Below are 12,095 nucleotides of genomic sequence, written 5' to 3'. Positions count from 1 at the left end.
TTTTGATCCAGTGATGCTCGTAGATGGGGTTTTGCAGCTGAGCTTTAGTTGGTGTAGTTCATTAATTTTGGTTACATTAGCTCTACAGTGTCCCAAGATGCTGTCAAGGAAGAAATGAAAAAGAAAGGTTTGTTACATAAAAGTGATGAGATAAAAATAACCCCTGTCTTTCTAAGAAATTTCACTGAAATAGTTAAATTTGTTTCCTGTGGTAAGGAATATTGCAAATTTGGCAAAGACATGAGACTATCATCTAATGTGCCTTTGTACGCTGTAAGCTACTATTCAGTAACAGTTTCCATTTCAGGTTATCTTGAAAAGTAGATGTAGGCATTCAGTGTGAACCACATTGATAAATGAAACTCTATAAAGTAATTCAACCATGGCAAACCTAAATTTCTGCACGTTATCACACAAAGCTAAGCTACTGTGCATCTGAAATGTCTGATTATTTTGTAGTAGGTTAATGACTAACACTGCAAGGAGAACAGGTGTGATTTAGCTGCACCTTATCTCCTCTGATTTTTTTGACAGATGATGCTTGTTTATGACTCAGTCTTTTTTGGAATGAAGCCAGGAGAGATGGTCATTCTCAGATCAGACCCTGGATCTTAGTGTTTATGGAATATTAGCCTTGGTGTTCCAGTTTTATTACCCTCATGCATGCATAAAACAGTAGCACTTTTCCATAAACATTTGCAAAATGTTTATTCATATTGAATGGGACAAGAACACAATTCAGAAGAGTGTGATGGTAGGTCCAGCATATACTACCTGTAGATTTGCTGTGCTCTCAAAAAGAGATTAGAAAGAAAGGAAAATATTTTGATGTCTTACTGAGGATGTGAAATAACATTTGCAGAGATGAATGAAAAGGTAATTTATATTTAAAAAGCTTCTCTTTGGAATGGAACAATTACAAGTGGAACCGGATGATTATGAACTGTAGAATTAAGTGAAGGGTTTAATAGAACTGTAGAAATTCTTTAGTAGAGCAAAGTTACAGTGAGTATCTAGCTAGACTTCACTATGTCTGGTAAGGCAAGCTGAAACATTTTGCATGGTCTTTCCTTTGGAATTTTGAAATAAGTCTTTCTTTTGTGCTTTTTGCTATCTGTTGGTACAGTATCTCACATTATAAGAACACAGCCAATGGGTTCTCATTTTTTCCAAGTGAAAAATGACACAGATTAATTGTGGATAGCAGAAATGAGAGGAAACCAGGAAAAAGTAACACTCAAACTGTGATGTAATGGTGGACAGCAAATTATATGGGAGTTTTCCATGGGTTATGACACCAAAGAAGCCTTTGCAATTCTAATTTACAAGTAATATGGCATTAATTTGAGGGGGTCTCGTCTCAGTGGTTTTGTCACAGCTTGTTACATTCCATGCTGAACTTAACTAATTTAGTTAATAATATCAAGTGTGATTAAGATGGTTTACTCAGACTTTATGGGAGAAGGGTGCTTATCCTGTTCAAGCCAAATGCTAAAGCATTTTCTGAAGAAAAAAAAAAAAACAAACAACAACAAAAAAACACAAAACATTTTTAAATTCGTAGCAGATATAGCTATATACGTACTCAGTGATGTTCCAATGATAGGGACAGGTTATTTATTTTTAATTTAAGAAAACTGCCTTGACAAATTTTTTAAATTATATCCGATTGTAACCCTTGCTTATTTGCATTGTGAATGAAAGCAAAAACATTCCAAATTTTGAACTATAAAGATGACAATGTTGTACATGCTTTGGTGCACAGCAACTCCAACAGAGGTGTAAAATGATGCAAATCATACAAGATAAACCCAACATTGCTATTTTTGTTAGTATGCCAATTTATTACAATGGATATATGTATACCAGAGTAAAGCTATTTTCAATCACCATTTGATGCCAACCTCATTTAAAGCTCACTAGTGCAATACACTGAAAAAGAGAGCAGAGCATGCTGTTTTCATTTTTCTGGTATTTTTAATGCCAGATTTTGTTTACTGTGGTTTTGGATCAATTGTGCAGGTCTTGGCATCTGGCCTTTCCTTGTTTTATATGGTAGCCTTGAACATCCAGCTAAATGAGACTGTCATGATCCTTTTTTCCTTCTTTGTTATTATGATTGTCACCAATAAAAATGTTTTACTGTTACCTCTTGACCATTTTACACAGTAGATCAGGCTGTGTTAAGAGGTATAATTTATTTCAACTTCTTGAACTGTGGTGTGTTTTCATGACTATTTGCCAAAAAATATCCCATGGAAATTCTTTTATCTGATGACTGCAAAGTGCAGTGAGTTAGCAGTTAGTTATTTCCCTTTCTCTTAAAACAATCATGTCAATGGTTTAACACTGGCCTGGTGGGAAGTCATCAAGCTGCATTTCATCATGTAGTATAGGAAACCCTAGCAGGGTGTCATGTGATAGTTTCATATTTTAATACAAGTATGATTTGATGAAAAGCTGTATAGGCCAGTGCAGGCTGTAGATGAAGTAACCTTGTGGCTTAAAACCATTTAATGGAAACTCTGTCAAGTTGACTGTTTTGCTACCTTCTGACCTAAAGTAGATTTGGAGGTTTTCTTTAATTCTTGTTCAGATGCTTTTGTGTATTTAACTTCCAATCCAAAGGACCTTTCCGTAATACTCAAAGCTTCCTACACGTACCTTCTCAGAAGCAGCAAACGTATCTCACTGTCACTGAATGCTGTAAGCTACTTATTTTTATAAGCGTGGGAAAATATGAATGGATCATACTGTGTTAGTATGAGGCTTCAAATACTGTGTAGAGAGAATAATGATCATAGTACTTTTTTTCTTCGTTTAATTGTTTGTGGACATTAATATCTATTTTAATAAGAAACAAGTCTGACTTTTACTCCTGGCAAACCCATGCAAAAGTTATAGAAGATCTGCTTTTATACTGGATGGCTAGCACACAAATCACATGGCTGTGGCACAGAAGGCAATCTGTTGAGGCAACTCTTGCTAATTATTTATCCTCAGGGAACGGGGTGGTTTAAGATTTGGACTCCAGTAACAGAGTACAGAGCTTTTCACCTCCTTCATTACTGGACTTGTTGAATCAGGGTAGTGCCCAAAAGTCATTACCATCCGATGGCTCTGGGCCTGTGTGAAATGAGTTATTGGGCTTCATCCAGGTTCTAGTGGAGAAATTCCTGTCCAAATTGCATAGCTATGGCTACAGCTGGCAAGGGTTGGCGTACTTGTTGGCAGCCACAGCAGAGAGCTTGAGGACTGAATGTATATTAGATGTGCTCTCTAGATGAGATTTTTATGCTCTTACATGGATCAATGCAGAGAAGCTTAAATAGACGGTGGTACCCACAGACACAAAAAGAAAGCCATCTTGCAGACAGCATCGTTTAAAAAACAAATATCTCATCCTGAGGGAGACTTCACTGTGGCTGTGGAGTGAGGCTATGTAATCAGTTTTCTATCATGAAAGAGAGAAATTGAGTAACAGTCAAGGGGTTTGACACACTGGAAAGGCGAATTTAGTATTTAGATGCTTGGTGCTCTAAGATTACCGTGAAGTATATGAGGGATGGGAACCAAAAGTGAAGAATGTTTCTAAGGCAGCGTATTTGCTGACATGGGGGTTAGTAGGATTTTAGACTAGACACATTAGTCATTCCTATAGTAAGGTAGGACTTCCATTTTACAGCATATTACAATATTTTCCTCACTCTCTTCCTGCTGACTTCATGATCTTCCTAGTCTCACCTTTTGGTAAAGTTTGCCTTCAGATATGGTAGAGAACCTCTGGTGAAGCACAGAAGCTACAGATAGACACTAACATTTGGGGAAAAAAAAAGGAAAAAAAAAAAAAAAACAAAAAAAGACAGACAGCCATACCTCTTCTGGGCACACAATTCCCTTTCTCAGTGGACATTCGTAACAGAGGTTGTCACATCACAATTGAGTTGTTTCAGCCCTACAAAGGAAACTCTCTCACAAGCAGTACTCCGAATAGACTTCGGAGCCCTGGTGGACATCTGCCTGTTATTGTGGTGGAAGGTACTTTGTACATGCTCATGAGCTTCAGTAGATAAACTGAGAAAAATCAACTAAATTTGATGTTGTATCGGTCTGAAGGTACAGACTCTTAACTGTTTAAATTCCCCAGTGTAGCCAGTGAGTTTCTCAGCAGTGTGCAAGAACCTTTCTTCTGCTACCTCTGCTTTTCTGCAGTTGTTCCACGTTGTCCTCTGTTCAGTGGGGATGGGAAGCTGGCTATAAGCAACAGAATAGGGTATAGCAGAGAAGCTGCCAAGTTCAGATGGGATAGAATCCCTTGCGTTCAGGGCACTTGGACATGGGTCCTTCAGAGAACTTTTCAACACCAAAAGGGCTAGACAAAGCCCTTTAATTGCTAGACAGAGCCAGGTCTGCATGAACTGGATGCATTTGTTACAGCATGGCAGCAAAAGCAAGAGCAGTAGGCTGTTAGCCGTCCCAACTGTGCACTTCACACCTGAAATCAGGCAGAACTTGTTTCCAGACTCTGGAAAGCTCTTGTCATGATGGGATTCTTCCTGCAAGTTACAGTTTTTGGAAGGGACTGCTGAAAACCTTTCTGCTCTGAAGTCAGGCAGACATAAGTTTCAGTGGGGGGGTCTCCTGAATTCTAAATAGGGAATCTCCTGCTCAAGTGGTCCTCAGTCACCTGTTGGGTGGGACCTCTGAATTTCAGAGGCAAGAGCCCATCTCTTTAGCTAGGACTCATGAATTTAAGGAAAGAAACAACAAGATAAAGCAAGAAGAATTTTTGTTTATAGAAGATGAAAAAGGGCCTGAGAGTATCCTACTCATACCTCTTAGCTATATTTGATTTCATGCATTAGACACTGAACTGCAATGATTTTCCGCTAGTTTTGACCTGGACGTGACCAGGAAACAAAAATCTTAGGCTACATCCCCTATTTAAGTCTCTTGGAAGTGTAAGTATGAACACCAAGCAGCCTAAATCATACTAAGTTTTCTCAAACCAAACTATATCTCTCTACAGCCACCTGTGGTTTTGACAGTACTTCAGATTTCAGATTATAGTTCAGCGGCTCCCACCTGCCTCATTTTATCCAGGGATACAAACAGGTCTAGAGATGTAAGCTGCTGTTTACAGCAAGTTCTGCAGAAGCTGTTCTTGATCCTATCCCTAATGAGCAGTGGGCAGAACTCTTACTTATTGAAAGAGGTAACAAACAACTAAGTAAGTTTAAATTACAGTTGCATGTATGTTAACCTTTTTTTTTTTTAAAAAAAAAGTTTCAAAGTGCTGAAGCCTTTCCTTTTTTAATGCTAGGTGTAAAACGCTTCCATTTCTGCATTCTTCCTTTGTTGAAGAAAGACCCTGCTGGTATTGTGTTGAAGAAGCCCTTACAGAGAGCACAGGGTTTCACTCAGTTGCCTAATGAGCTAGAAGGTCATTTTGTTGCTTTATGAGCTTGAAATTTGAAAATTCTTGACAGGAATATTAATAATTGAATATTCCCCATGTAGCAGTAAGCAAGTAAGTCTGATTGAAAGAATTTATTTCATCTCTAATCCTGTGACCCAGGGAGCAAACATCTCCTGATACTAATTTTCTGTATACAAGCTGCATTTTAAAATTTTATGTTGTGAGAAACAAACACTGCATTTTCCCTTAAACACCTGCTGCATCTTAAGTTACAGCTATGAGCAAATAAATATGCTATGCATCCCGAGTCAACTAAACCACTGAGTTCTAATTTTGTCAAGATTTTAGAAGTATATTCAACAGCCACTTGTGTCATTAATGCAATTAATATCTTGATGCTGGGTTAAAAGACCATAGTTTGTGTATGCTTTGTAATGAGTTTTCTGGTTTGACTTTCTGAAGAGCTGAGCTAATCAAAACCTCAAATTGGTTTCAATGGGATGTATAGGTACTGAAGAAATCTGAAGATCAAGCCATATGAGTTTTGTATTTCACAGATGTTATAATCTGATATGGTGAATGATTGTATTTCCTGTGCATCACCCTGATACTAATATGCAAGGAGTGCATGATCTTCGCAAAGCTAACATTTGTTAGAATCCTATGTCTTTAAGTAGGAAGCCCCACTTTCCTCGGAGCTAATGAGTTTCAGCATTTCCCCCAGTTCGCTAAGGACAGCTCATGTGAAGAAAACTAGAGCATACCTGCCAGTTGTTGCCAGTGCCTTTCATATGCAAGGCTTTCCTGCCAGAACTGGCAGAAGGCAGCAGGACATGAAGCTGGGAGGTAACATGCATGCATGCCCAGAAGCATAGAGTAGGCTTCCTTAGTCCTCCTAAGGGCACGGGCTGCTTGATCAGCCCTGCTCATTCTCCAGTCTCTGCTTCAGTGCCTTTCAGCTTGTTCTCAGTCATTGCTTTCCATCTAAGCCCATCAAGTAGATGCTTGTTCCCATCACCTCTGCCTGTTTGTCTACCCCATCTCTCCCTAGGGAGTTGAAGAGGATGGAGTTTTCTGTCAGCTCCACAATATATCAGTCCCAGTGATGGAGATACAAGGAGGATTTTAATTAGAGCTAAACAGTGTTGTATAATAACGCCATTTGTTTCTGAAGACTTAACAGTAAATGAAGAATTTCAAGCTTGCTCTTCAACTGCTCTGTTGGAGACTGTGTTCATAAGGGAGCCTTTAGTAAGAATTCTTGCAGGGAAGCAAGAGGAAAGTGAGAAACTGCCAGTTGAAGCTTTTTATGCTGATCTCATTGTCTTTGAGGCTTAAAATATTCACAAGCACCGAAAGCTGATATTTGAGTAGAACTGGGGCAGGGGGAAGAACAAGTCACTTAAACAGCTCCTAGCCCCTCACCAGCATCTCCAGCTCTACTGCACCAAGAACAAGTTTCAGTACCCTGATATTTTCAGGAGTAATCACCTCCATGGATCTCAGCTTTTTTCATTCTAGGACATGTTCTTGCATTTGACTTGGTTTATAGATTTTTAAAGAATATCAGTAAGCTATTTTTCCTTGTCTTTCAAGTGATGCTTGTACAACTCAGTGACAAAGTGCTGTTGAACTTGAAAGAGCATCACTTTCTGTTAAATCTTTGCTAAATTGCACGTCCGTGTTCTGCTCTGCCTTGAGTACTGTAAATCCTGCTGTTTTAGTTTCAGTGAGTATAGATGTGTGCCAAGTATAGAGACAAAGAAAGTGCAAAGGTGTAATCAAGGATCTGACCTATGTAGTGCAGTAGGAGAAAAGCCACACTCCACAGGCTGAAAAGCACACCACCTCTCTGCAATGCTGCCAGCAGCAGAACTTGAACATCAGCACCTTTGATCTAAGGTTGCTGAGGCCCAGTAAACATCACACACCACAGTGACCATTTCAGAGGCATCTAGAGAAAACTGTTCTGTAGTGAACTCCTGGTTCAAATAGCTTTCTCAAATTTTGATGGGTAGGAATACTTTAAACCATTCATTCAAAGTCTTGAAATCATGCTTTGAATTTTTTCTCTTCCCCCTTAATTTCCAGCTAGTTTTCTGGACAACATGCCCTTGAGAAGCTCCAGCAAGTTGAGCATGGAAAGCAGAAAAGATGGTGAGAGCACAGCACCTGCCCCTCCACAGAAGAAGCTGTCTTGTCAGTGCCATCACCATTGTCCAGAGGACTCTGTTAACAGCACCTGCAGGTTTGTGAAACATATTTGGTTGTAAAGCCTGGGAAAACTCATTTGTGGTCATTCTGCAGTTCTTGTTTGAACAAATGAGTTGTTTACACTTAAGAGTTTGGATGTTTGTTTTTTTTTAACCTAGATGCTTACTACACATCTATATTTTAATATTAGGGTATTCACACCAAGTTTTGGATACTTGTATTCATTCTTTTCATATGAGAGGTAGGACCTGGTCTTTAAGAGGTACATGCAGTTAATGAGAGGGGACTTAATGGAGATACACTGATGCATCTGTAAATGCTTATAAATTTATAATCACTCTTCATGAAGCACGATTTATTATAAGAAACCTGCTCTGGATTATTTTTTTTTAAACAGCTGAAATGTCTCTTGTAGGCCCTCAAGCCTTTGTTTTTTCCTGCTTCCAACACAGAATAAAGGTCCTCTCTTTTGAGGTGAAATGTTAGGTATTTTCTTATAATAGCTGTGTACTCTTGTTTTATGCAGCAATGTTTGGTTAGAGTAATACAGACTTCCATTTGGGTTAGAGTCTGCTTCCCCAGGGGTCAGAAGTCAGACTTTCCTGCCTCCCTGGGAGAAGGCATGTCCAGCTGTGCAGTCCTGTCACCCTTGAAGGGTTGGCTCTGTATTACACCGACACTGCCTACACCAGGAGAGGAAACCAAAAATATCTGCAGTAGGAGCATGCTGCTCTTTCCCAACCCCAAATACAATTCTTGCTGCAGGGTGCTCCTGCAGCACATGCACTATTACTGCTGAATGAGGGTAGTTGTCTACATGCATCTTATGCCAAATCAGGTGTTACAGTTTGCCTTTGAAGCAAGGTAAGGATGAGCACTTGATCTGTTTCAACTTTTTAATCTGTTGACTTAATACAAGTAAAATATGAGATTTACTATCTGCTATAGTCTAGTAGAGTTGAGGGTCTGCAAGAAGCATCAGAGCTGGCCACAGGACTGGGTATGCAGTTATATCTGAGGTGAGACAGTCTGACACCATGTCAGTATTGGCTAGCTCTTCGCAGCAGAGTGAAGAGATAGATGGAGAAATACCTGAGGTTGCTGAAGACCAGATTGCTGTTGGGTTTGAGCATTTTGTAGCCTGACTTAGTTCTGCTTGGCCTCCATTTTCACACTGAATTATACTGAAGTTCTGGTTGATAGCCGTAAATACTACTTCCCTCTTTCTACCCTCTTCCTTCAAACCCATGCTCAATCTAAATGTTGGACCTAACTGCTCTCACATGGCAGTCCATTTAAAGAGTTATAAAAACCCTTTGAGATACCAATTTGCAGATCCCCTGCAGTGTGAATCGGCTGTTTCCTGTTCCTGCCCAGCCAGAGCCGCTGCTTTCACACATGCTATCTTACATGCAGTAAACAGCAAAGATGCAGATGACTTAAGTCCATGAATTGGAAAGCCCAAGAGGATCCATGCTAAGGAACCCACTGAACAAGGCTTATACTTCAGCTGGGTAGGGCTGAGGTTGCACATTGTTTCACAAACAGCACTTACATTATTGTTTTTTAATGTCAGCCAAAAGACACATGTTTCATCCAGACCTACTCATTTATCCTATCCTGTGCTGTCAGCTGAATGCTGCCCACCTTGCCCAACAAGCTATGGTATAATTGGTGAAGAGTTTAGAGAAATGCAGGCCTAAAGTTTTTAATTAATTGAAGTTAAATACCTCCGTGGTTTACCAGCAATACTCCTTTTTCAGAATAGTAAAACTTGCTGTGGCTCCCCATACCTTGGGGTGAGGGCTATAGCAGGGCCAAAGGAAAACAGGCACAGCATCCTTTGTTTTTCTTATATCTCCTTAACCTCTAGTCTAATATTTTACTTCCTCAATTCCCAACTGTTTAGATGGAATTAAGGGTGAAAAATTTAAAGGGAACTTGTATGAAGAAGGGAGTTAAGCCTAACATTAGGAAAGTAGTTTTTAGGTATCTGGTTAGCTGCCTGGGTTGAAACCAGCTTTCAAATGATTTGACCAAGTCTGCTCAGGTAAGCAGGGATTATTAGTTACCCCTGTGTTGGGAATCATTCTACTAGTCAGTCTGTAACTTTCCTGTTAGCCTGAATGACTATTGGCACAGTTTGAAAGCACTCAGGAATTGTTATTTAACATCACTATAAAGGCAAATTCACCATAGTGAAGTTCAAGTAGTATTGATTGTGCTGTTTGACTGAAGAATAAGTGAACTGTTCAGATTAAAAGTTATTGCATTAATTATCTTCCTCCCTCAGATGTAGTCACTAAAAGCTTTCTACATTTTACAAAAAATCGAATCCTCTCAGCATGTCTGAGAATCTGTTAAGACTTGAGCTGCACTCAGGTCTACGGGTCTCTCAGCTGCCTGAGCTCAGCAAAGCATCACGTTGTCCTCGCTGAAGCTCCCACTGAAGCAGGGAAGCTTTGTGTGCCCAGGAGCAAGGGGGAGCTCCCGGAGTTCGATGGGAAGGCATTTCCAGGTGTGCTTTAATTAAACTTCTCAGAATAAGAGGTATCCCTATCACAGTCACTGTTAGGGAATTTCTTATGAGAAGTAGTCTGCCATCCCACCTGAAGGTTTTAGTCCGCTACCACAACTATTTATCTATCAGATTATACAAGCTGACTGGAGCAGCAGTGTCTTGAGAGTTTGTATAAAAATGAGGCCATCTGGTGGCCATTTGAAATCCTTTCTATAACTGTGTTTTTAGAAGTTTGAAGTCAATATTCTTAAGCCACAAGTGTATCAGATCCTTGAACAGCCTGCTGTGTTCCTATATACAATTCCACTCTCTCTGTACTTCTACAGCTTAAGTGCAATAATACTTTAGGAAGTTACCAATAACACCACAGCTTCAAATTCGTATAATTTTCTCTACCAACAGCAGATCAGTATTTTGCTTGAAGGATATACTTTAAGGTGAGATAGTCCACAAGCACACCAAGTTCTAGAAGACCCATTACAGGGAAAGTTCATCAAGAAGAGAGCTGGTGGCAGGGAGCAGTAAGGGGCTGCTCTGCCTGGTGGACCAAGCCATGAGCAGGGGGTAATGCTAGGGCTAGCCGTGCCCTCACCCACCCTTACCCTTCTCCCCCCAGGGTACCTGAACGCAGCAGATGGCTTGGAGTCTTTCGATGGCTATAGCAAGTGGTCAGCCAGCTCCAGGAAGGAACAGCAGTAGATAGAGGAGGAGACTAGCATTCTTGTACTGTAGAGCTTGGACCTGAGCTTAAATAGAGCTCCTGGGCAAGGTCATGTGTAGGGAGTGGGGGAGTCCCAGGTGGGGCCACTCAGGGTAATTAAAGCTCGTTAGTGCACCCCCAGCCCTGATTATTAAGATATTTGTAAAAGGTTCACAATCCTCTGTTTGAAGGGTATGTTAACCTGCTGTAGTGTGATGAAACTTAATTCTTCTTTGAGAACATCTGTACAATTCATAAAAGGCTTTCAATAAAGAAGCTCAAAGCTGCTTTGAAAACAACCAGGGCCTCGTTTTCCTGTTCTATTTCAAATTTTGCATGTACAAAATGAGCGCATGAGCAGTTGTGTCTAATCATAATTAATTGCATATTTTTAAAAGTAGTGTTAGATTTAATTGGCTATGACTGTAATGGGATTGCAATAAAGACAGAGGCTGATTAAGTACCTAGTTGTATTCTTTTTCCATTCACAAATAAATGCTGACAGTTTTAGAGATCAGGCTGATAGAGTTTAATTTCTTACTGTTTCTGCCCAACTGAGTCTTGAGGTAGCTTTGGTTATCTAATGCAATAAAATAATTAAGCTGCTTTTCCAGCATTACCAGAGGTGATAATTCACCTGACTGATTTTATTTTCATTCTCATGTTCTCCAGATGATGGGATTGAATTTTCACAGAATCACAGAATCACAGAATTTTCTAGGTTGGAAGAGACCTCAAGGTCATCGAGTCCAACCTCCAACCTAACGCTAACAGCCCTCCACTAAACCATATCCCTAAGCTCTACGTCTAAACGTCTTTTGAAGACTTCCAGGGATGGTGACTCCACCACTTCCCTGGGCAGCCTGTTCCAGTGCCTCACAACCCTTTCAGTGAAGAAGTTCTTCCTAACATCTAACCTAAAACTCCCCTGGCTCAACTTAAGCCCATTCCCCCTCGTCCTGTCACCAGGCACGTGGGAGAACAGACCAACCCCCACCTCGCTACAGCCTCCCTTGAGGTACCTAAAAAGAGCGATAAGGTCGCCCCTGAGCCTCCTCTTCTCCAGGCTGAACAAGCCCAGCTCCCTCAGCCGCTCCTCGTAGGACTTGTTCTCCAGGCCCCTCACCAGCTTCGTCGCCCTTCTCTGCACCCGCTCAAGCACCTCGATGTCCTTCTTGTAGCGAGGGGCCCAAACCTGAACACAGTACTCGAGGTGCGGCCTCACCAGAGCTGAGTACAGG

The 12,095-nt window shown here is 40.5% G+C and overlaps 1 protein-coding gene across 3 annotated transcripts in view; it reads left to right on the top strand.

Annotated features, from left to right (window-relative positions):
* Positions 1 to 12,095, top strand: part of BMPR1B (bone morphogenetic protein receptor type 1B) — a 252,010-nt gene that overhangs the window by 210,298 nt on the left and 29,617 nt on the right. For all 3 annotated transcript variants that reach the window (XM_082759776.1, XM_082759775.1, XM_082759777.1), the window contains one exon: positions 7,511 to 7,667. In XM_082759776.1, the coding sequence (XP_082615902.1) occupies positions 7,528 to 7,667 (140 nt within the window). In that variant the 5' untranslated portion in view covers positions 7,511 to 7,527. The remainder of the gene's footprint in view (positions 1 to 7,510; positions 7,668 to 12,095) is intronic.

Source organism: Aythya marila (genome assembly GCF_965140915.1).
Source record: "Aythya marila genome assembly, chromosome: 4".
NCBI lineage: Eukaryota > Metazoa > Chordata > Aves > Anseriformes > Anatidae > Aythya > Aythya marila.
This window is presented reverse-complemented; position numbering and strand designations above follow the sequence as displayed.